At 48.9% G+C, this 25,887-nt stretch overlaps 1 protein-coding gene across 5 annotated transcripts in view; it reads right to left on the minus strand.

Moving 5' to 3' along the window:
• The window catches only part of CACNA1H (calcium voltage-gated channel subunit alpha1 H), a 257,855-nt gene that overhangs the window by 6,844 nt on the left and 225,124 nt on the right, over positions 1–25,887 (minus strand). For 2 of the 5 annotated variants that reach the window (XM_075436240.1, XM_075436238.1), the window contains exons 26-33: positions 20,065–20,216; positions 18,163–18,272; positions 16,909–17,042; positions 16,260–16,330; positions 6,835–6,913; positions 4,588–4,709; positions 3,745–4,083; positions 1,867–2,019 (exon numbers count right to left, since the gene is read on the minus strand). In XM_075436240.1, the coding sequence (XP_075292355.1) occupies positions 1,867–2,019; positions 3,745–4,083; positions 4,588–4,709; positions 6,835–6,913; positions 16,260–16,330; positions 16,909–17,042; positions 18,163–18,272; positions 20,065–20,216 (1,160 nt within the window). The remainder of the gene's footprint in view (positions 1–1,866; positions 2,020–3,744; positions 4,084–4,587; positions 4,710–6,834; positions 6,914–16,259; positions 16,331–16,908; positions 17,043–18,162; positions 18,273–20,064; positions 20,217–25,887) is intronic. The other 3 variants (XM_075436239.1, XM_075436243.1, XM_075436241.1) reach the window with 3 other exon arrangements.

Here is a 25,887-nt window from a genome sequence, read left to right on the forward strand (position 1 = left end):
GGCACTGCTGCTCCTGAAACCCCTGATGCCCTCGGGAGCCTGATCCCATGCCCTGGAAATCAGCGTGGCTCCTTCAAAACCCACGAAAGCCCAGCCTGAACCAGTGATGCTGAGACTCTGTGGTGAACCCTGCCTGCAGGTACCCTGAGAGCTTGGGAGGATCCCAGGCATCTGACAGAGACGGGCGAGGTGGGAGCCTGCTCTCCGTGGGACCCCTCTCAGGGAAGTAGAAAGGCATTCAATTGACCATAGAGGCTCATGGTGATGCAGCTCAGAGGCTCAGTTAAGCATCTTTAATCAGTGGGCACAACTCTTTCCTCTTGTGTCTGGGAATCAATGGTCTTTCGGAGTTCTGATCTTGCTCTGCTGCAGAGGGAGCTCGAGAAGAAATAATCCTGTAGATGCCTCCGCAGGACATGACCCTTCCTGGGTGATTAAACGGCCAGAAGATACTCTGTAAGCAAAGGTGACTGGCGGGATACTCTGGAAGAGCGAACACTGTAACTTCTCAGAGGCCTGGAGCCAAGAGCCTGCAAACAAGCTGCGGGCAAAATTCCCAGAGGAAGAGCTCCTCCTGATCCCTCTCCGAAGGTGTGCGTCTGCAGCGGTGCGAGCGAGCTTAGCCATTTCCCGCAGCCTCTGCGGTGGGGAAGGCTGCAGCACGACGAGGGCAGGAGGTAACTCCCTGCCTGTGCCTGCCAACGCTGCCATCCCTGCACAGGCCAGCTCCGGTGGCAGCCAGGGTTGTGCTGCCATTCCCCACGGAGGTAACAAACTCTCAGCTCTTCCTGCAGAAGCCCAGGACCCCCTGCAGTCGCATTTACAAAGTCCCTGAAAGATTCCTTCCCCGTGATCGCCCTTTGAGCCTTTGCAGCTTCCAGGTGGCCAAGCCAATGGACACCGTGCAGAGCTATGAGGGGGGACTTCTGTGAGGATTACACCTTCAAGTCACTCATGTCACACCTTCATCATCACTTCATGTCACAGGGGAAACTGGTGCTTGGTCATCTTGGTCATCAAGAGCTTAATCCGAGCCCAGAATTTGCTTGGAGATGCCCTGAGATACTCGCCACTGGAAGGTGCCTTGACAGTCAGGCTAGAGGTCAGGTAATCAAGGGGAAAATGGTCCAAGCCTAAAGCAGATTAATTCTTGGCGGCCACTGAAGTTCTCTGATGACAGCAAGCGTGCTCCCCACTGCAGCTTGAGCATCGTCACCACCGACCGTGGCTCGCCTGGTCTCGTGCCCACCAGAGGACAGCTGGAGCGCGTTCGCCCCGGGGAGGGCACTGAGCTGCAGCAGGGCAAACCACGCAGCATCCTGACGGGATGGGACCTGGGCACCGGTTCGTGGTGCAGTCGGGAGCGACTGAGCAGAGGGGGCTGCAGCCCCTCTGTCTGCTGGGTGATCTCCCCAGAGCATCTCCCAGAGCCTCAGCTCCAGCGCTTGCCGAAAGCCTCATGTCTTGATCTACTCATGCCTTTGTTTCCTCAGGACTGTATCAGAAACAGGTTCTTACAGTAAGAAGACTAAACTGGGCTGCGTTTTCTCCACAAAGGACTCTGCCTGCCTCCAGCTCTCGAAACATCATTTGAAGACAGACTGCTCACAGATCACACCGCACATCAAACGCAAGACTTCTTTTAGCTAAAAAGAGTATTTCATTTGTGCCCCGCGCCAGGCTGCTGGCTGGGACACGTTCTCTGCCCAGCCCCTGCACACGCAAAGGCAGTACGAAGGACAGGGGATGGAAGCGACTGTTGCGGCTGTGAAGCAACAGGTTTAGGACAATTCAGACACCACCGCCAGCTGCACAGCACCAAAGCACAATGCCACAAAGCAGAAGCAACGGCGCGGTGTCATTCACCTCTGCCTCGTGGCCTGGGGTTTTGTGGGAAGGTGTCAGGACATGGTGGGAAACTGAGCAGAAGGACGGGATTTCCATCATGGGAGCCTCTGCCCCCTCCAGCGTGTCCGAGTCTGGGATGACTACAGACACATCCTCACAGCTCAGCGCCTCCTTCAAATTGGGGAGATAAAAAGCATCAGTAGCAGAGCAAGGCTGGGTCTTAACGCTCGAACACATTTGCCCCGTCGCATTTCCTAGTTGCCCCATTCATCCAAGAGCAGGAAAGAAGAGAAAAGGAGATTTGGGCTGCAAAAACTGGCACAGATGGCAAAAGGATACAGAGCCTCTTGCAACACCTTCCAGGGTGTCCGTGCCCCCATCGCTGGCAGGATTAGTTGCAGAGAGCTCTACGTGTTTAACCTCTTCAGCACAGCTAGCAGCGAGCGCGGCATCGAGCTGCCAGCCGTCCACCCCTGCCCAGAACAGCATGGGTGTCTGAGATGTGAGCAAGGGCATCACCGCAACCCAGCCCCGCTGCCGGGCAGGGGACGGGGAGCCCTGCCTTGCGAAGCCTCACCTGCGCGCCAGCAACCGTATCCACAGGGGGAAACCTGCGGCCAGCTGCCCTCTCACGCTGTTCCCCCTCTGGGGAGCATCGCCTCCCACTGCGGGTGTTCTCGGGCTAAGAGGAGGCTCTGCACGGCTCCTGATGTGCTCAGGAGGTACTGGAAGATGAGGAAAACTCAAGGAGAATGAGCTCAAGTCTGCAGCCACAGCCGATGTGAAAGGAGGTGCCCTCTCTTCCCCCAGTGAGAAAAGCAACCCGGTTGTTAATGGTGCGTTTTCCTGAAGAAATGTCTATTAGAAACTACATTCAAATAGCGAATTCCCCATCGCTGTGTAACTAAATTTCTTTTTACTTGACTTAATAGAGTCTGATAGATTTTACAAAAATCTAATTTGATGTAATTTAATCTCAAATCCCCCATTGATTTTGCAGTAGATTTATTTGCGATCACGGTGACAAAGCAATTTTGGATTCGCTCTTCATCATACGCTGCTGACATGGGATGAGGCAATTATCTCACGCCCCTCCTTCCCCCTCCGACTTCCAATTGCCCTATTTTTCTAGAGGACTAGCAGAAATCAGAGAGCAGGCAGTGTCTGGAAAATCAGCCCAGGAACCTCCAGCTTCTTGCTGAGGGGCTCTGACAAATCCCAGGGTCCCAGTCAGCCATGCCCCAAGCAGGGCACCAGCCAGTGGGACGCTGCATCTCACACCAGCGCCAGACATCCCCTTCTGAGCTGCGCACTTAAGGCTCCTCTGGAAATCCCAAACTGGGATTAAAAAGAACCGGAGCAGTATTTCTACGACTGTGTGAAGGGAATTTATGCCATCCTCTGCTGCACGTGTCAGGGTTCACAGTGCCAGCATTCCCAGGGCTTTATGAGACTGCTCCCTTGTGCTGCTGCCCATGCTGAAGTGACAACGACCCCTGTATTGGCTGGGAGGACAGACAGGGACCTGTGGCTATTATGCTTCTGCACTTCATATTCGCAACCTTTGAATGAACTGCAAATGGCAAGAGATGGACTCTCAGCGCTCCCCCAGAACAACGGCCAGGACAGCGTTAGTCCTGGAGAACGCATTTCAAGCAGACTTCCACCTCAGGGAGCCCTCTTGAGATGACTCAAGATGTGGAGGTGGTGGTGACATCTCTGCCGTAGGGGAACCCGGGAAAGCTGCCTTCCTCCCACGCTGCCTTGTCTCCTGTCTCCTTGGCTCTGTGTCACTCGGGATGTGGCTGTCTGACGATCAGACAGCGGTGACTGATGAGAACCGTCCCCTCCCTACCCTGAGCACAAGAAGAGCAGATGCTTTGTGTGAACTATTACCAGGGCTTGGTGCTTCACCTGCACCGCTGACTCGGACTTCACGGTCTCCTGACTCCTGTAGGGTGCTCTGCTCTCCGGGGCCACTGCACCTCCCCTGCTCCCACTGGTGGCTGAGGTGGTTGCTCCTCTGGACATCTCCAACTCGATCTCAGCATCCATCTCAGCATCCTCCTTGGCCTCCTTGTTGCTCTCCTCCAAGTGCTTCATCAGCACTGCCACCACTACGTTGACCAGGACGAACTGCGCGATGAGGACGAAGGTGACGAAGTAGACAGGAGAGATGACAGGCAGATAGCTGAGGCAGTGCTTGTCTTCCCGAGTGCATTCCCGGAGGGTGTCCTACAACAGAGAGGGAGAGGTGAGGGATTAATAAGGGCTGGGGCTGTGCTTGGGCTCCACATACAGAAACATGAAAGATAACCTGCTGAGGACTGAAAAGCATGCGATTACATATCCCAGACACAAGAGCTTGTAGGTATAACAAAATCGGTAGAAGAAAATACGGACACCATGAATTAGAGCAGCTATGAAGAGGAGGATTCTGTTATGTCCCAAAGGCACAGGGCACAGAGTACATGGTTACTCCTCTCACCCACAAGCACTGGCATAATTTTCCTGAAGTTTTATATACATATGTTAAAAAGAATGAAATTTCAGGTTGGGTGAGACTTAGGACAAATCATCCCTTGAAAATACACTTGTCTTTTAAATGGGAAAGTTTAATTTTGATGTTTTAAAAGGAAATCTTTTTTGTGTTCACAGAAGAGATGCCTAAACTTGTTTGAAATCTGTATCTATATACCTACAGAGGGAAGAAAGTACCCAAACAGAGACTGCACACACCTTCATGATACCATTCCAGTTGTCCCCTGTTGACACCCTGAAGAGGGTGAGAAAGGCCATGCCGAAGTTGGTGAAAGTTGCGTGCCGGCTCAGACCTTCACAAGGATTTTCTTCACTGCAGTCTGCAGGAGAGAGAAGCACATCAGTGAAGCCACGTTTGCCAGTGCTTCATCGAAGCAGACCCCCAAACCTGGCGGTGAGACCCTGAGGTAAGTCACGCTGATACCCGGCATCAGGGAGGACTGCTAAGCCGTGACCTCGCGGTGGCCTGCAGCTACTGAAGGGCAGCTGTAGAGATCATGTAGCCAAACTCCTCGCCATGGTGGCCACAACGGACAGCAACCCACTGTGGCTTAGGAGGTCCAGGTTGGACATTAGGAAAGTTGTTTTCATCTGGAGGACCCAACAGCTCTGGGACAGGTCACCAGAGAGGTTTTTGTTGGAAGTTTTCAAGATTTGGCTAGAGAAAGCTACAGCTACTCTACGCTAGCGATGGGGCTTCAAGTGGGAGGCTGGGTGGGGGCCTCCAGAGGCCTCTTCCACCAACATTTCTGTGATTCTCTTGACTTCACCCCAACAGGCAATGCCAACACAAAGAGATCTAAAAGCAGGTGGAAACAAGCAGACTTGCTGGGCTGTCTCAACAAATACTGCTCTACAGCATCCTTTGTCTCCTACCCCCTTGATTACATCCTTGTCTTGATTATTTTCACAAGGCCCATCTACCATGAGGGATATTTCACTGAGATAAAGTGGAGCAATTGGACATTCTTCCCCTGAGAATTCATATACTAATGAATGTAAACGGAACATATGAAATGCTCCTCTTTCCATAAAACACAGGCTCATTAATTATTCATGAGGACAGGCAACAGTGTCTCATGCTAGGGCATTTCATAATTTCATTTCATACCATTAGATATTATTTCAGAGGCAAACAGGAAGGAAAAACAAAAAAAGCAAAACCCCCCCCCAAACCCACAAATGACCAGTCTTGGGGGAGCGAGCACTGATGGTTCTTGTGGCTGACGTGGACCAGCAGCGATCAGGAAAAAGAAGTGAAAGTATTTCCCAGTTAAATCAGGGTGGGAAGCGGTGTGCTGACGGTCTGCCGTTCGCGCCAGACAAGATCAGGGCTTTCCCAGTCTCTGAGCACAAGCTGGGGTTACCGGGGGCTGGCACTGGCAAGGTGGGCACGGAAACACAAAAAGGATTCACAGCAGCAGAAGGTGCCTCTGGGAGGAAGACATTTTTCAACTTTGTGGCTGAACAAACACATACTTGTATCTAGATATGTAATATAACCCCCACAGTATTTCATATGGGGTGGATGCAGAACTAATTTTTTTCCAGAATTTGTTGGAAACTGAAAAATAATTTGTCTTTGGTTGAAAGAAATATTCTGCTTTCAGGCGTTTGTAATCTGAGCCGAGGGCTGGACTCGTAAAGGGGATTAATGACAGCCATAAAATCACAGCAGAGGAAGGGCCCTTCTGATGCTCTTGAAGCCCGAACTGGGCTGCAAACATTAAGAAGGCAGACACGTCTCCTTCCAACAGCGTGTTCAAAGGCAGTGACTGCCTTGGCCTGGCTAAGCTGGGCAAGGTAAGGCTAACGTCTTTTCTCTCTGACTCCACCTGATTTTCTGTTTAGTGGTGGACACGTTCATGACCAGGTCCGCAGTGTCCTCAAGCCAGAGGAATAAATGAAGCCGGACAGTCAGAAACCAGTGGATGCTTCCTGATTTATGCAGAAAGGGGAAGGTGATGCTGAGAAGAGCAATGGACAGACAAGACCTGGGCAGCTGAAGTGCAGTGTCAGCCAAGTGCAGATAACTAATGGAGCGTGGTGGAAGCTCCGAGGAGGGACATGTTTACGGTGGCATCTCTCCAGCATGAATCTGACTACCATCCAGCTTTACAGACTCATGTTCTGTCTTACGTATCAAACCTCCTTCTTTGTGAACATATCCATGCTGGACAATTATATTTAAACAGTAAATATTCCTCTACAGCCAAGGGTGGTGTTGGACAAATCTCTAAATGTGTGTGTGTGCACATTAGACAGGTTCTGTATTACATCCTCATGTTTCATCTGCGACCCTGAGATCAAGAGAAAACTTTAATCTTCAGACCGTAACTGTGAAGCTAAGGAAGGCCCAAGAAGGAGAGAGAGAAGAAAGGAAACAGCTAGATACCAAATAAACATCAACCGGATGAAATAAATTGTGTGAGGCACATTACTCACCTAGCTTGCCAAACAATTCCACTCCCAGGGCAGCATAGATAAAAAACAGGAGCATAAAAAGTAGGCCAAGGTTCCCTACCTACACAAGGAGAAAGCAGAACAAGGGTCAGGCAAGTTGAGCTCACATATTAAATTGCTCCATCACATTTTAAACACAAGCGAAAGAGAAACCGGTGGCCAGAGGCTAACCATCATCTCCCCTGGCTTCCAACATTCTGGTCCCCTTTCACGGTTCTGCTTTAAGAGATCCAGAGTAATCTCCCGTGGGGGGGGAAGGAGCAGATGTTCCCAAGTGCAAAGCAGTCTCTGTGGCTGGTGCCCAGATGCTCTCCATCGCTCTTCCACTCACCCGGGATGCTGCCTGCATCTGCAATTTGGCCAACCCGTCGCTGTAGCCTCAGCGACACTTGGCGCCGCACTTCAGTGCGTTGGTAGTTGAAGGGACCTGGTTTGAGTTTGAAGGGCCTTTCCCTTCTGTTTGCCAGGTTTGAGACGGAGCACGAAGGCTGAGGGTTTCAAGACAGTAACGTTAACAAGACACGTCTCAAGCCACAGGAGGAACTGCCTGGCTTTCAAACGTTTTGCTGGCCTGGAGGGCTTTCAGAAAAGGGACATGTGCTCCAGTGGGATGTGAAGCTCTCCTAGCCTTGCCACTTTACAGGTATTTCTCAACAACAACTACCTGAATTTAGCTTTTAGTGTCTCAAAGGAAAAACCTTATTCCACATGCTAACAGTTAAATGCAGGCACCTTGCAGTTCAGACACTGCGTGGTGTGCTACCATTAGGTATGAACATGCACTGCAAGGTGGCTGAAGGGGATGGCAACAGAAGTGCAGTGATGCTGAAGGGAACACAAAGGTTCTTAATAACCATGGCATTACAGTTACCGCAACGGATTCAATCACTACATGGGGTCGAAGCCTTTAAAACATTTCAAAGAGCACGTTTTTTTGTGATTCAGGCAAAGAAGATGACGGGCAGAGCAACCTGACCAGCTAACCACCTGCATTTTACCTGCGACTAGCCCTGGCCACATTTACCATCTCTCCTACGAGGAGAGGCTGAGGGAGCTGGGCTTGTTCAGCCTGGAGAAGAGAAGGCTGAGAGGGGACCTTAGAAATGCCTCTAAATATCTGCAGGGTGGGGGTCAGGAGGATGGGGCCAGACTCTTTCCAGTGGTGCCCAGCGACAGGACAAGGGGCAACGAGCACAAACTGAAGCAGAGGAAGCTCCAGCTGAACCCGAGGAAGAACTTCTTCCCTCTGAGGGTGACGGAGCCCTGGCCCAGGCTGCCCAGGGAGGCTGTGGAGTCTCCTTCTCTGGAGATATTCCAGCCCCGCCTGGCCGTGGTGCTGTGCAGCCTGCTGTGGGTGACCCTGCGTGGGCAGGGGGTTGGACTGGGTGACCCACAGAGGTCCCTGCCAACCCCTGCCATGCTGGGATTCTGGGATTCTGTGAAATGCCATGTGTCTATCGGCTTGTAACAGAGATAGAGCGATCGAGTTCTCCAGTTGGACATGGTGTCACAAGGATCATTTATCTCTAAATAAAAATGAACTAGGTGGTGACCCAGGTAGTCAGGCCGAGGGATTCATGAGCTCCAAGGTATGTTCTAGCGAACTCTTCAGTTTGACAGAGCTTTCTTCTCTGAGGCGGCACAGCCACGGTGTTGCTGGGTATTTTGACCATGCTGCTTAGAAAGGTTATCAGTATGATACCTGTTCTCATAAAATCAACACAGCTATCACGTATTTTGACCATGTTGCTTAATTTCATTACCAAGGTTATCAGTATGATACCTGTTACCATAAAATCAACACAGCTATCACTTATGAAGTAGGTTTTTTTTGTGTTAAAGAAATGGGACTAGTCAAATCACCCAGTGGAGACTGTAATTGCTATAAAGCCTCAACTGGCTACTACACATAGAGCTTTGCAATTCCACTAATGCTATTACCATACTGCAGGGAATAACAGAGATCATACAGAGATGTGGATGGCTGGTCTGGAGTATTTCGTCTGCATGTACTGTCTTCTGGAATAGTGCTTCCTAACTCATGTCTGCTGGACCACTCATGGCTTGTAAGACATTAGCAGGCAGTCACCAAACTAACTGCAAATTAGAAAATACAGGAAAGCAGGCACACACGCAAATATACACACACACACTGCTGGGGAGGCAAATGAGCAAATAATTAAAGAGCAGGAAAATAAAAGTGACCCACAAGTTTTCTAGGTTGAGTGTAAATTAAAGCCTGATGCTGCACTGCAGAAGAGGGTCTTGGAATTTTTTCAAAGCAGCCTATAAGCTAAATATTTTACTGCTATTTTAATGCCTAATAAATCAGTCTGTAAACTGCTGGCATTGATGAAATTCCAAAGAATTCAGACTAACATCAAAGTTATTACCAGGTTATCAATCAAAACTGTTATCTATCTCTCGACATGCAAAGCATGTCATGCGCTGACATTGGCTCATAAACAATTTTCCTACTATCTAATGTGCATTTGTAAAAGATTCTGTATTTAAGATCGTGACTAATTACACTACTGAACCAACGTGACTCATAGCTAGTCCTTCAAAGACAAATCTGCGCTCCTGGGTTTGCTTTACAGGCTCAAGGCATCGCAGCCATAGTCTACAAGTGCCAACAGAAGCAGATTTGCTAACGTGGTGTCTGCTGGTGTCGAAGGCTGCGTTTACCCTTGGCTGAGAGCAGACACCCGGGCACTTCCAAAGCTCAGCCGATGCACAGGGTCTCTCGGGAAGTGCCTGAATGTCTGACTGACGTGGAAACGTGGCTACACGAAAGAGAGATGTGGGAGACAGCAGCAAGTCAAAGACCCTGGGATGGGCGACGGCATGACTTTTCCTGTTAAACTCCACCCCACCCTGTATCTAGACACCCAGCGCTGCTCTGGAGTGCCAGCCAAGAAGCAGGTTGTTCCTCATGTGCACAAGAACAGCCTGCTGCCCTGACCACCCCCTGCAGACGTAGCACCCACGTGTATGTGTGCAGGCAGTCGGTGGCTCGCGAGCTTGGAGAGGGCATGAGTTTCTCAGCAGCCCACAAATACCTGATGCTCAGAAGAATGTGGCTGAGCGAAATGGCTCACCTCTTGCTTAGGTGCTTGAGCAAAACCACTTGCGTAGCTTCTGGCTGTACTGAATCAGTACAAGCCAGTGCCAGATTTAATATTCTGTCAGTGCTAGCCCACAGCGCTCTGGTACGTACCAATGTCCCTCAAGAAAGGAAGGTCCTCTTCAGCCCACAGCCTTCACCAAGGCCCGAGCACAGAGAAGGACCCAAGGTATGTTCGCAGAGATGGGCTGAGGTGGAGGCAGCGAGGTCAGCCAGCGGCTGCTGAGTAGCAGAGAAAGCAGACTGGATGTGTGTCTGTGACCTTGAGTGAGTCATTCCTCTCCTGTAACTCAACGTACCCATTTGTAATACCCTTGCGGATAGGTAATTAATGTCTCTAAAGCACTTTGAGACCTACTGAGACCAGACAAGAAAAACGTCGTGCATGAATCATGTTGCTGGGAGGAATGGGAGGGGGCAGGAGGGGCAGGAGCACATCCAGGCACTTTTCTCCAGCAGCCAAAGGCTGCGATGTGTGTGCTGGACTTTGCATCAGGGACAGAGATCCAGCTCTGGTCAGCAACCTCAGCTTTGGCAGCCGGTCACCCAGACAGGCTCTGAGAAGCGGTTCTGCTCCAGCAGCACCGAACAGGTCAGCCCATGCTCTGTTTATCCATCTGACTCCCCCTAACTTGGGCTGGTGCCTTTGCCTGGGCAGAGAAAACTACAGATAACCCCTCTCTCTGGCAGCCAGGAGCTATCCATCATTTGCTGTGGCTCCAGTGCCGAGGGGAGTCTCTGGCCTGTAGTGAGTGAAGCAGAGATGAAGAATGTCTTGAAGATGTTCTTGGTGCCCTAAAGTACCTCAGAGAAGCCACAGGAGAAGATGGAGACCCTGGTGAGTATGTGTGATTCCTCCTGGACCTTCACTTTCTGGCATCCTGGCTGTCATACACTGCTGGCAGAAGTTTCTGTGTGCCTGGGACAGAGGGATGTTGTGGGGGGAGGCAGAGTCCTCCATCCCACCCGAAGGAGCTGGGAGGCCCTGTGTGCAGAGCTACCACCCTTCACCACGGCGCATCCCAGCTGGATCTGTGATCTACTGTCGCAAAAGCCCTGGAATGACCCTGCTCAGCGGCAAGGAAAGCGACGCTCCTCTCCACACACCCAGCAAAACCCTTCTCCCACTGCCGCTGCGTGGTCTGGGGAGGCTGCCTCTGCTTTAGCTCTTGTGGACATCACTGCTCTTAGCTTTCTGCCTCCCCCTAAGTGAGACTGCAGTAGCTAAGCACCACTGCACGTCCCCTCAGTGTTCAACCTCTGACTGACTCCACCAAGTAAAAAGCCCACAGATGCAGACAGACAGAGTACCTACGCCAGGCTGTGTTAGCTCGATACGCAGATGTGTTGCACTGATCATGGACAGCAGGACACCGGCCTCCTGGGCACTATCACTTCTCTGCTGCGCTGTCAGCTGTGTGATCCTACCCAAATCCCTCTAGGTCCTGCTGGCCTCTACTCTCCCTGCTCCGGAGAGGCACGGATGAAGTACGTGTCTCCTGCAATGGCTGGCTGAAGCACACTCCAGCTCCTCCCGTGCCTCCTCCTGCTCTCACATCAGTTACTTCTGCATCACTGGCCCACACCTTAGCATTTCAGTTGTCCATGCAGGCAATGCACACAGCTCCCTGGGATGCCCGTCAAGAGCAATTTCTCATGAAACTAAGCCATTGCCAATCCTTTCCAAGGACATGAGTCCTCCTCATCTTCTTTCCAGCACTCTCCAGCCAAAGCAATAAGCCTGGCAGCAGGAAAACACAGGCTAATTTATGCACTGGACCCAAGAGAAAGTGGACACATGTGTCTGCTTGGAAAACGGAGGCCATCTGTGTGAATTCCAGGGCTGGTGGCGAGGGCCAGACAACCTTGGAGGCTAAAGTCATTGCACTGGTGCAACCACAAGGCCACTAGCTGAACTGAACGAACTCCCCTCTCTGTGCATCAACTCAGCCCCACGCAGACCAGAGCTAATGGCCAGCAGAATGGTGTTTCTTTACCTCGTGATTTCTGCTTCACTGCTCAAATCTCTCGGGCATCTCCGCGCTTGTTTACAGCTTGCGGCACAGCACACACGTACCTATCTTCCAAAATCTGTCCCACCTGCAATGCTTGCTGGTGAGACATTTCTACTTAGAGAACAATCTGAGCTTCCCAATCACTGTGGCTTTCCAGCATCTAGCAAAAGCAGGCTACTGTTTATGTCCCATAGCTGCTGCTACACAACGCCAGGAAACATCTTCAAGAGCTAAAGTTGAGATAAGCACAGGAATTACAGCACCAAGAAGAGTTAAACTCCTGGACAGGAGCAAACTACAGACTGTCCTTCAGGGCACCGATAGAACGAGGAGTTCTTCACTTTTTTCTTGGCACAGAGTCCACCTGGGGGAAGTTCCAAGCTTTGAAGACAAAGAGGAGGCATACTGTACAGTTCTGCAATTAATTAATGAGCCGTCCATAGACCAAATGAGAAAGAAGAAGGAAAAAGAACCCAGATCTTTTGATAGGAAAGTTCCACATTTTACTGTTGTTGGCCCCGCAAAGCCAACTGGACTGGATTCCACTTCGCCTTCTCCGTCAGGAAGAGCACTGGCAGCTTAGCTATTGACTGCAGGTTTCCTTACTGGCAATCAGTACCAAAAGTGCCGTGCAGACTGAGCTGGGCTGCTCAGCATGGTGGATTCACTTACACAACGAGCATTTTAACCCTGCCAAAGGCAAAGTTACAAATGCGAGAGTGAAGTGCAGGCCATGCTACAGAAAGGGTGAATTGCACTTTGGAGATCAGGAGATGTGCAAAGGACTAAAGGATTACCATCAGACAGGAGTCTTCCAGAGCAGACACTGCTCACAAAACCGATGCAGCCACCAGGTGTATAAGCAAGGGAATATTCAGCTGAAGCATAAGAGTGATATAATTCATGGTATAGCCAGAGCTCATAAAGAAGAGGAAAACACTTGAAACAGGTCTTTAAAACCTGGTTCATACTGAGCGATAAAGGAGTTCAATGTTCTAACGTTTGCCAGACTGCAAAGGATTATTTTATCTCTTATTGCTCCAGAAAGGATAAGTTCTAGAAGAAAAAAAGCAAAATTACATCCAATGCAAACACAAACTTGGCTAATTCAGACCAAACCCACATGATTTCTTCAGCAGGAAGAATGTATTTCATCAACAGGGGCTGGCCCTAACACTTTGCATCCTTAAAACAAGACGAGGTGGCTTTTAAAAGACATGTCAAAGTCCAGCGCAGAGCTGTGTGGCTTGTGTTACGCCAGCAGCAGGCCTCTGCCATCACAGGGGAGTTTTTGGTCTGTGAATGGCAGCACTGAGCTGGCTTAATTAGGACTGGCAATGTCTAAGTGATGAAATCAGTGCTGGTCACGTTAGCCCAGCTGGTTTTAGGTGCTCAGTCTAAAGCAGTGGATCTATTTCGAGTTTACACCAGTGTAGCTGATTTTAGCACTTCATACTTTAAAGTCCATGACAGATTTCATTCGTTCTCCAAAAGCCTGTGCCATGAGGGGACACCTTCAGAGCTGAGGCTGGCAGTGCCTTTCGAGGTGACCATGACCCCACTATTAGTTCAACCTCTTGCTCAACCAGCTGTGAAATCGGAAAACATGGATTCCTGTTTGAAAAGGAGATACTATCTCAAGACAGTGCAGTAGTGGGTAAAAGAGCCACCGCTGCACAAGCACAGACGGCCTACGGCAGGAACACAATGATAGATTCACACTATCCCAAACATTTGCTGGGACGAAGAGGGCATTGAGGTATTAGGCAAAGAAGGTGCCATTTTGAGATCTTTCCCTGACCATTCTTTCTGTCTCTCTTGCCTCCCCTCATTTGCTTTCCTCTACTCCATCACATTTTTTTCAGAGACATGGTGGAGGAGAAGATCTCTGAGCTGGTTAGACATGAGGTTACCAGACAAGGACGATGCAGCAGGCTAGGAAGTCTTTCTGCATTGAAAACAGCAGCTCAAGGTCAGTCTGAAGTTCCAGAAGAGGAGACTAAGCCTGCACCATGACCACTTCAATCTTGGATCAAAATGCTAACGTTGCCCCAAGTCTGGGGACAGTCGGTTCTCTAAGCATTACTCAAGGTGTATCTGCCGACGAATAAAAACAAATAGAAAGCTGATGAAAATCAGAGAGAAAGAAAAAAAGTGTACTGCAATGACAACACCTTGTCATGGTAAGGCCATAAATGGACATTTTACATACACCAGGCAAAAATTTTCCCCCAAACCTTAAAGAATAACCACAAAATTCATTTTTCGTGTCACTTAGCAGACACATTCAATGAGGATTTTCCAGCTGTGCTTTTAGGCTGCCAAATTAATTGGGGTAGGGACTCTTCCCCTGCCTTTGAAATGAAAGCTGTAGCTTTATGAAGAATGGTTGTTGTTGGACAGGTCTTCCCAAACTTCTCATTTTCTGAACTTCCATTTCACAAAATGGCGTTTTTATCTGTACAAGATCTGCTTGGAATATCCTTGGGGATTTCCCTTTAAAAGAGACTTTGGTTTGAATGTAAACTGCAAAAACACCCCAAGGAAGCAAAAAGCCTGGCCTGCAGCCACCCTATTGTCTGGGGGGGGGAGAGAAAACACAGCGAGAGAGAAAATATGCTCTATAATCACAATGCTTTCAAAAGAAAAAAAATAAGACACAAATCAAATGCTTTCTTGAAATGCCAAAACAGGGGTCAGGTTGGTAAATTCCATGCTTTAATCTCAGCCAAAATCCTCCACTGAAAAGGAATTATGCATACCAAAGGGCAAATGTCTCATATTAGAAACATCTTTATGGCAGTGATGAAAAGTAAATGGGTCTTTCCAAGAAAAAGAAATTCCCCTTGTTTTCCAGTTCATTTTGAATAGATCATGGGCTTCTTTGTACTTAGCAACTAACTCATGGGGTGTGTGTGGGTAATTACATGTGCTAGTTCTACAGACACTCGTACGGCCACTCACTCTGGAAGAGGTATCTACACGGTGCCGGCTTTTGGCCAAGCCACAGTGCTGTCACCCTGCCCTTGAGACGTGATCCCTCCACAGACAGCTGAAGCCGATCGAGATGTGACTGCCCACCACGGTGCGCTGCCATCTCCCTGTGCCCACGGGGCTGGGGCTGGGAGATGGGAGGCCTGACTCTCCCAGTCCACCCCAGCACACACTACACTGCCTTTTAAACAGAACGGAGTGGGCCCACTCATAAAGCTCCTTACAGCGACTCAGCTGTGGGATGTTCTGGAGGCGTTGAAAAATAAGGACTTGTCTGACCATGCTTGTGCATCCTAGAAGTGCTGCTTCTGAATTGCCAGCTCAGAGAAGAAGGCGGCAGAGTCCCTTGGCCTCATTCTTGATGGCCTGGCACCTCATATTGGTACTCACTTCTGGGTAAAGTGTGGCAGTAAATGTTTCCAGTACTGTCTGGTGGGATACAGGATCCTGGTGGTATATGAAATTGGAATGTGTAGCCAGCTGAGCTGACTCTAAAGACTAAAAGATCAGGACTCAGACCATCAAACCCACAAACTAGCAGAATGCAGCTTAAACAGCGTAAGATTTTAAAAACAAAGGAACTGTAAATTTCTTGGAATTTTTCTGATGTGCCTTAAATCTTTTTGAGGGAGGAGTGCAAGTCAGCAAAAAGTTTCTTTCCTTCTTTTTTCAAATAAATGGCTCCATAAAAAAGTAGTCCCAGGAACTGAACACTTGAAGGATCCTATCAAATGTCATTAAGACTGGCAGCATCATTGTTCCTTTTGCAGCTTATGAGAATACGGTGATTTGAGACCCCACTTCAGGCTTTTAACGCTCAGAAACAACTCCCCTATTTGCTTTTTAAGGTCTGCAGCTCCTCTGTCAATAGGTGGCAATAAACATGATTGCTCCTGTCTCACAAAGAAAACTGCTGCCCTGGAAGTTGTCTGCTTCCACTGCTTTCACCAACAGATTTCTCTGTCTGCCCCTGTGTTTCCTGAACTTGCCAGGGAAATCTGTGTTTCATAAGAGCTCTGCCTGCAGCAATTGGCTTTCTGTTAACACTTCTTCCATCATTCTGGTTCTCCCGTCTAACATATGCTATGTGAGCAGGATGGGCCGTGCAAAACTCTGCTACCAAGGCACTGGTGGCAGCAGAGAAAGCTGATATCCTCCCCAGGTGGCTTCTAGTGCCCACCAAATATGGTGGCACAGAGCTGTCCCCAGGCCTGAAAGGCATAGTCCACCAAAGGGAACAAACTGGGCATGGATGAAGTCCAGGGGCTTACCTGGGGAAGCGCTTGTACCACTGTGTCCAGGAGAGCTCGCATCCCCGTGGCCATTTTAAGCAGTTTCAGCACTACAATGAGAATCAAACCCTGGTCAGCAGGGCTGGGAAACGTCAGGCAAAACCCATAAAGGCAATCTAGCTTCAGATCTTGTGGGGAGGATTTACATCTTTCTTGCTTCTATTCATACAGATGGCAAGCTGACTACATCCTGGCAGGGCCCACAGAACATCTGAACAACCTGACCACTTCCCACACCAATTAATGTTAACGACATCAGTAAAACAGGCCAAAAGCCAGAAGAACTCCAGCGTGCCCTAGCAGGAAAAAGGGACTGTGATGGGGAGACACTTCATCAGTGAAAAGCATCATCTCAAGTTCTGATCTTCCCTTCTCCACCGCTTCCCGCTCTTGTCTGGTATCAGCATAAAAGGTCTGTGATGCCAGGTTTGAATTAGAGACCAAACTAAGATGCGACTGGAAACACCTAGGAAACCCCACCTAGCTTGTCTCTGAACCGACATTTTGCAGCCTCATCGCCTATCTGTTCTCAAGTTGAACTGAGACTGCAGGACTAGAAGAACAAACGGGCAAACCATTTCCCGACGTGTCTGGGGGGATGGCTGGGGACGTACGGAGCAGGCCATACCTCTTGCGATTCTCAGCACCCGCATGATGCGTATTATTGTGGGATTGATGGGCAGCGCAGCATTCATCTCAATTTCCTCCAGCGTGATTCCCACAATTGATAAGAGAACTATGGCCAAATCCAGCTGATTCCACCTAGCAGACAAAGAGAGGAAGGACAACAACAACAAAAAAATCACACACGGACAGACACCCAAGTGTAGAGAATTATCTGTTAATAACAAGAACAAGCAGATCCCAAATGCCTTTCTTCTCTCATATCTGGGCTCATGATCTTCTGTGTGGTACAAAATCAACTCACTGCAGCTGGCACAGCCAGCCTCTGGGCCACAAGCTGCTGCAGGCTATGACTGGGAAGCATCCCTGCCTGTTGTCCCCCCGCTATCCCCCTGGAGCCACTCTCAGGGACAAGATACTAGGCTAGAGGGACCTTTGATGTGATGTAATGCAGCTGCTCCCATGTTATGTCACCTCTGTCTTGAATTGAACTGCACTTGAGTATCTTCACTGATTTATAGCCTAACACTTGCAGAGGATCTTCCACACCAGCACCAGAAAGATGGCAAGATGTGAAGAAATTGATTGTCTTTCCTACGTAATTTCCCTCATTGCTTGTAGCAGCTTCCAACCACTCAGTCAGGATGTATGAAGCAAACAGGCTGCTCTTGTGGAGAAGTGTCCAACCTTACCCTGCTCCCCAGCAAGCCGCCAGACCACAATGCACTTTCACACACTTCTGCTTCTGGCTAAATGCGACGCAGAAGAAGATCTGTAGGTTTCTGCAGCTGGGATCTGAAGGCAGTGGGGCTGAACACAACTACCTCTGTCTTTGCCAAAGGTAGCCAGCAGTCTACCACGGGACTGGTTTGGGCTGCAAAGAAGGCTTGTTCTGAGGAACTCTGTGACCTTAGGTTGCCAAAACTACACTTTTGAGGACTGGATTGATGCTAACAGGTTGTTTCTGACCTCTAAGCTGAGCAGGTCAGACCTGGTGGAGAGGCAGGTCCTGGAGGAAAGAATGTATCGAAGTTCTGTAAGATTTCCTGAATTCCTTCTGCAAAGCAGTACCAGCAGTTCTTAGAATTTTCAGTTCCTGCACTAGTAAGTTTGCACCCGTGGAGAGACAGCCCTTTGCTCTTCCTCGCACACAGCATGTAGTACAATCATAGTAACGCTACATTTATCCAGCATCTGGCTTTGCAACTGGGTCAATACAGCTTTATCCCAAATGCACAGGAGTTTAAAATACTCTCACCTGTCCTTAAAGAACCTTCGAAACCCAAACGCCACCAACTTCAGCACTGCCTCGAACACAAAAACTATGGTGAACACATAGTTGCAGTACTTCAGGGCTTCATCCAGGGACTGAAAAGAGAGACAGCCATTAGGGCAGCCCAAGCTGTCCTCACCCAGAGCCCCTGCAGAGGACCTGGCAGGCATGAGGGTGGCATAAGCACAGAGATGTAAGAAGGAAAGTCGTAACAGCTTGCAGAGCTCAGTTACAAAACTGCACTAAATCATACAGCAAAACTCAAATAAAGGGTTAGACAGCGACGCAAACAAAAACCTCCCGAGCACTAACACTAGTTGTGCTAAAAATGTCAAGAGCTATCAATTCTCCAACTTCAGTGGACAAATTGTTCAGTCTGGGTCAGAGAGAAGCTTTTACCCCTTCCCCATCCAAGGAAATTTAATTCTTCTGAACGGCCTAGGAACTGGGTGGAATAAAAGCCTTGATGGATCATTTCTTTATTCCAGCATGGCAACCCTTAGGACAATGGCTTCGCTTAAAACACTCAGAAAAATAAATAATGTTGGAGACAGATTAAATCTTGCCTTCTTGAAAAATGTTACACCTCTAGAGCTGGGCAAAGTATGTCCATATTTGGTGCAATGTTCACGCTCTCTATAGAGCTGCTCTCGGAAGTCAGGAATCCGCAGTGTTTATACTTTAAGATGATGAGTGTTTATAACGGATTTCATTAGAACTGCAGGCCAACAATAGCAAAAGAATCTTGCTGGGGCCTTAAAATAGATAGTTGCAGAGTAAAACAGCTCTTTGGTTGGGTAGGGTTTTGGGGAGAGGAGGGACAACCGTTCTTTCCTGACCCCAGATATGTGGGATGACCATGCACTCTTTTTGGGGAACAAGAGCTGAAAGTTTTTCAGATGCTGGCACTCCTCAGTGCACTACTATCCCTATTTTTGTCCCAGTGCCTAAAAAAAAGTGGCAACTTACAGGAATGTGGGACAATGTACTTTTTCATCTGAAGCACACTGCCTGAGCCTGAATTCTTGTATCATTTGTGATGGTTTGCATTACATGAATATAAAACAAGTATAAATAAGACCTAATCTGGACAAATCACACTTACATGCGAAACAAAGGCTGTCATGCAAAGGAATTACGGGGGCAGAACAGCAGACAGTCAGCTGGCGTAAACCAGGCAGGCGTTACCCTGTGGCTTGGTGCCCTCTGGCTCAGCTTCCAGAAGGCGTTTGCAGGTTACCTGGCAGACCAGGCAGTACTGCAAAAGCAAACCCTGAGCCTCGAGCTCCGTGAATGATCATGCAACGGCAGAGTAATATATGCGGCAAATGGACAGGCTGTATGATTTACGCCAAAGGTTTTCTTGGGAAAGAAGGATTTGACAATATAAAAAGAAAAGAAGGGTTGTGCTTAAGAGTTGGTTTATTCTAAATTCACTGAGGAAAAGAAACGTTGCTGTGCATGCATTAACTTCACGTTTATATCTGCTAATGGAATATTCTAGAACTCTGGACTGTTTTACAGTCTGAGGGTCAGTCACAGCAGGGATTGGGAAAGGAAATATTTGGACTAGTTTTTTCCTCATAAAAGTTTAGCTCACTCTCCATTAGCCTTATTCTCTGTTTTTTTATGCATGAGCAGGAAAATCAAGCTTTTGGCTGGGGTGACCCCCGAATGGTAGAGCTGGCCTAGAGTTAAATGGATTGCAATGCTGAGCCTGGAGCCTGCTGAGGCTTTCAAACACCAAGGAATGGTCCCAGGGAGGCAGGGCTGGCTGCAGACCTCACCAGCCAACGGTATCCCAAGAGAACAGCATATGGTCCTCAGGTCCTCTGCCACCCCACGGCGCTGTGTCTCACAGCCAACGCACCGACGGATGGCTCTTACCTTTGGCTGGTTGTAGTGCTCCATTGACATAGTGATGACGTTGACCCCAATGATGAATGTGATGAAGAGGTCAAGGTAGTGGCTGGTGCAGAGGGTGTGAATGTACTTCCGCGCTGGGGAATAGTCAGCGTAGTAAGGCCTGCGTTGGGCTTCTGCAGAAAAAGAGGAAGAAAGGCAACACAATGAACGCGGGTCCTGCCGCATGGCTGGCAGCCATCACAACGTGGCCTGCAGGTCGTGTCTTACGGATGCCCAGATTCATCATCTGGGAGAACAGATTCAAGCAAGCCACGTGAAATGGCCAAATGCTTCTACCTAGAACCTTCAAGAACCACAGTGGGGTTATCAGGCTGACCCAAACCTCTTGTGCCTGCAGCAGGGACCTCCACGGCTTTGACAACCAGGTCCATTTTCCTCCCAGGTGCTCTCTGTTCTTACTGCTCTCTCTCAGGCTAGAGGACAACCTTTTCGCTTAATGAGACCCTTGTCACAAACCAGGAAGGGTGAGAAGCAGGTTGGAAATGAGACTGAAAGCCAGGAGAAAAGCTTCAAACCCAGCAAAGATTCAGCTCCGGTTTAGAGGAAGGGCCGAGGGCAGGTCTCATCGGTCTGGGCTCTGATATGCATCTCTCCTAATCCCGCTGATGTTAGGCATGTTCCACACAAGTAGGGGAAGAACATAACCTCAGCTTCTGTGAGAGAAGGCTTTTGGTGTATTTTAAAGCTCTAAAGAAAAGATAGCAATGCCTATGGCAAAGAAGGACACGTGTGAGGGTTAGCAGCACACAGGAGAGCATCAACAGTGATGGAGCGGGGTGCTCAGCATGTGTCTCAACAAAGACTGTCAGCACAAGCTCCTCTGCAAACACAAGAACAAAGGCATGGCTACATCTGAAAAACCACTCAGGCTATGACCACATGAATTTTCTATCTCTGCCGCTGGTCACGACTCCTCCTTTCTTCGCTTTGAAATGGGGAAATTTTCTCACGTGATCAATTTCCCAGGGCTGTTCCAAGGAGAGAGTCTGGACACTGCCCTGAGACCGAGTCATATTTACTGCGTGTGTCTCTCTTGGATTAGACCGTGACCACAAGATGGCTGCGGGCACACGGATGGAGTTGAATGCTTTTCAAACTTAGGAAATGTAAATATCCAAAGAGCGTACCTAAGGCCAAAGTCAGCATTACTGTAGATTTTGCAACTGGAAGAGACATGTTAGGTCATAGTGAGTCAGAGCAGGATTGTTCTCAACAGAGAGGGATTTTTTTCCAAATGTTTCAGCAAATTCAGCTTTAAACGCATGAGGAGCTGGGAAAAAGGAGTTGCCTCACCTTAAAAATAAGGATGGAAGTAGGTTCAAATGCACTGAGTGACCCCCTGAAATACCTTTTCCACTCCTCTCATCTTCCTAATGTGTTTCAGATGGAGTGACTCTTAAAATGTGGGGGGATTTTTTTGGTAACTGCTGCCAGATTAGAGTCCAAAACCCTAAAATAAATAGAATAAAGGGAAACTGAATCTGCTGCTGTCTTTCCAACTACTATTTTTTCTGGTAGTTAAAAGTGGAGTGGAGGCATCTGAAAAACATTTCCTTCTGACTGGGGTCACCTAGACTTATTTTTTCTGCTAACGGGTGTGGAAAAACAAGATGAAAGCAAACACAATTGCTTTTGAATACATTTTTCTGTTGCTTTCATGTGCCTTACTCCTATCAGTCACCTTGGACTGGCAGGGCTGTCTTTGCTACTGAGCTCGGCTAATCTTCTGGTGTGTCTAAAAAATAATAATAAAAACATTGCAGTATAATATTTATTCAACTCTGTACAATGTGCTTTCAAGCATATTCAGGATTACAACATACTTTTTCTTTTTTTTTGGGGAATGTCTTCTTGGGAATGCAAAAAATCAGCTTGTTGGGAGCTCTGAGAATACCCCAAATAGTCGAATGTTATATGAAGGGATTATTTATTAATGACTAATGGTTGATTAATGGATCTCAGAAGAGCATTAGCAGTGATGGGCGGTGTGTCGATCCACTGGCTAGCAGCACGTCAGGAAAACAGGCTGTAGGTGACTGCAGCTATTCTCTAACCTGCCCCAACACGGCCATTGATTAATTATTCAGCAAAAGCTCAGGTGTTTATTATGTTTTATAAACTACTTCTATAATTCTAAAGCATAACCACAAGAAGACATTTTCCGCTGTAAAGCTGCCAAACAGCAAACCTTCTAGGCTGCCGGTCGGCAACGCAGCGCTCTCTTTACAGGGGCTGGATATACCAACAGTGAGGAGGAACCACCCAGCCGTAAGCGTGGGTCTGTTTTATTGAGCAAAAATGTCTCAGAGGTCTGTGCCTGTACACTCTGCCAGTGCTCAGCGCTGGCTATGCCTGGTCAACCGGTTGCTGAGAAAACTTGGGACAGGTTTACCTTGACCTGGGATGAGGGAGCCCTAGGAAATGCCTTACTCGTTTAGGATGCACTACATCCCTGAAGCCAGGTTAACAGATTAAAAAGAAACTTCTCCTGGGGGCACACATACAAGGACAGTCCGGGATAAAGTTGACAAGACCTCGAAACACATGCAACAACACTGTCATGCTCAGTGCAGCAACCCATGCAATGTCCATTAGAGGAGATACCGCTCATGCGAGGCTAACGGTAGTGAGCAGGGGGTGCAGGTAGGACAGGCCAGCTCCTGCTCTTGGCGATGCTGGTGTTAGGCTGGGATGGTCTTGTAAAGGCAGATGGGTTGCAGCAGGGTGAAAGCAGTGAGAGACCAGCCACACAGCTTCACTGCAGCTCTGACCCCTCTGAGCAGGAGGAAGGCTGCGTTTCAGAGCTCCACGACCCCCGGCTCTGCTGGGTCACTGTTCATCCCTGGTCGCTTTAGGAACAGGAGTTTTACTTCAGTCAACAGCACAGCAAGTGGCTCTGCCCTCCTCTCAGTTCAGACACATTTTTACCTCTTAGTGAGAGGTAAAACTACGTTACTAACTATGTTATTTTCCCCAGTTTGGGTGTAAGCGTTCACTGCACACACCTACTGCCACAACCTGCTCAACCAGAGATGTGGGGTCTCCAGGAGCACCTGTATGAGGAGAACAGTGGACCACGGGGATGTGGGCACAGCAAACAGGGGGGATCTAGTGCATCATTAATTACAGCAGGAAAAACATAACCTGTGCCTGGTTTCTCCAAGGAAACAGTTTCTGGGATGAGACCCCAATCAGCCATCCAGCAGACTGACATCAAACACAGACAAGTATCCCTGCAGCTGACAGTCTGAATTGGTGGAAATGCAGGAGGGAACGGAGAAACCATCAAACATATGCAAAAGGGAAACCACAGTCCTTTCTCGCTCCCACTTCTAGATGTTGGCTAATGCTTCAATCTCACCTCTCTGAAGAGTATTTAAACTTCTTTGCTTGTGATTCTGCTGACATGAAAACTAATGAAGCACTGTCTCCTAGCTTAAAAGCATTTAGGTTGGCATTACAATTGCTAGCTACAGCTCCTCCATTATTCTTCTCCGCATGAAACATTAGAAAGCCCTAATGGGTTTATATGCATGCTTGGCACAGAGCAGTTCTATACCTGCAGCTGCCTGGAAAAATAAATAAGCAAGATGGTTTGATAATTCCCTAGTTGGAAGTACTAAACACTCAGTGCCCAAAATTTAAGTTACAGCTCAAATGTTTCTGCTGGATACAGAGACAGTTGTGGCATTGAGAGGATGGAATAATTTATATACCACTGTGTGCTGCCCACCATTGCTCACCCCTAGAGAGAAAGGCTTCCAGTCAGGGCTCTGAAAGGCATCTCTGCTGGGTCTTACAACAAAACTGGCCTCTTCTACAACGCCCAGACGCTCTGCTCTGTGTTGGGAAATCTCTGTCAGAGACACGCGGCTGTGGCCACGCTCCTCTCGTCCAGAGCAGAAATCAGGAAAGAGCATTTGCCTTTCCTCAGTTCTCATTTTTTGGGGCCATCCCAGCGACTAGTGACTGGGTGGCACTGCTGAAAGGCACCCTCTGCTCCCCAGCTAGGGCCTCCCCAGGGCCGTGTCAGGCATGTCCAGCTTTTTCAGCACTGCCTGCTCTGCTCTTGGCACACAGAGTCACCCAGACCCTGCCTGCAGCCTTTGAAGCCCAGCTATCGCCTGCCTTTGACCCGACACCGTGCTCTGCTCAGTGGGCCAGCGGCTGCTGGCTTCACCGCAGATACACGCGGGTTGGGTTTGGCCCCGTATCCTGAATGCAGAGGAGATCCAGCTGATCCATGTGGTTTTAATCAAAAACTTTAATCTGGGGAGGCTGGTTTCAGTTTGTGTCTTCCGAGAACCTCATTAAAAGGTTAGGAGCTGCAGGATTATTAAATTACACTACACTTATTTACATAGTAGATGTAGTGGATGGGAGGTAGTGACTGCATCGGAAAAATGTTCTAGTTTAGCTTGAATTTTTACCTTCACGTGAAAAAGTACGCTGTGCATTTCTGCCTTTAAAACCACACCACGTACATTTCTACAGTGTATTCAACCCCCTGCCCTCTTCTCTCATGTGAGCACAGTGAACTGGCAAAGCTGGTGCCACCTTTCAGTGCTGGCCCTGGCCTCAGCTGAGCTCATTGCAGCCCAGTTGTGCAGGCTGGGTGCTGCGGCCGCTGCTGCAGTGCCTCGCTGATGTGCTGGGTCCATGAGCTCTGCTTGTCGCAGGAGCAGAGAGAGACAAGGCACGCTGACAAGGGGTGTGGGTTGTCACCCTGTCCCAGTCTCTTCATGAAAGTGGCCCTCAGAAACAAGAAACTTTCTGGGAAGGTCTGAGGTGGTGTCTGGTAGCAGAGATGTGGGCTGAGACGGACTCTCCTGCCAGGCTCCTGAAAGGCCTGAGAGGCATCGCCAAAACAGACAGGTGGTGATTCCCCATCCCACTTGCACGGTGTCTAATGTAGGAGCTGTGTCCTCCATGGAGCAATCCCTCTGCCAGGCTGACTGATCTGCACACGGGGTCCAAATCCGGGACCCAGCCTGCAAAGCCTGGGGTTCGTACCTAGGGCTTGCATGGATGGGACCATCCAGGCACCGAGAAGCTGAGGCTTAACCCATTTCCATGCCTGAGCCCACGCCTACCATGGCTCACTGGTGCGTTTCTGTGTGTGTAGGTACCTACAGATGCCCAAAGACCTCAATACACAGAAACACACACAGGGGACATTACAGACAGGAGACAGGACACAAGGAGAAGATGCCAGGCAGACAGGCCGAGTCCAGATGGACAGGCGTTGCTCAGAGAGTACATCTATTAGCTAGGCTGGATTTTACCCTTGTCAACAGACCTCATTTTTCCTCCCCTTACGGTCTGTTCAGGCCAAATGCTAGAAATGGCAGCTGAAGGAAAAGCAAGGCTCTCTGCTGGGCTTCCCAACGCAGGCTCCTTGCTCCTCCACAGAATCACCGGTCTCCTGTGCCCATCCTGCCCAGTGGGCACTGGTCTCTCACCTGCTCCTCCGTATGGGTGAGACACACAGTGCTGGAGCACATAGAAAGCTGGCCAGCCCGCTGTCACCGTGCAGCATCCCATGCCTGCATGTGCACACAGACATTCTGCAGAGACTCACTGCCACGCACAGCACCAACCACATCTCGCATCTTTCTGAGTCTGCCACATTTCTTCACCAAATCCATCATCATCTAAATTACCCAGGAAGTGAAAGCTCCTCCCACTTAAATTATAAAAAAATCCATTAAAATGTAAATAATAATCCCCCCAAATGTGTATCAGATATTTGATTTCACCTTGTTGACAACTCAAATTTGGATG

The sequence above is a fragment of the Opisthocomus hoazin genome, chromosome 15 (assembly GCF_030867145.1).
Source record: "Opisthocomus hoazin isolate bOpiHoa1 chromosome 15, bOpiHoa1.hap1, whole genome shotgun sequence".
Taxonomy (NCBI): Eukaryota; Metazoa; Chordata; class Aves; order Opisthocomiformes; family Opisthocomidae; genus Opisthocomus; species Opisthocomus hoazin.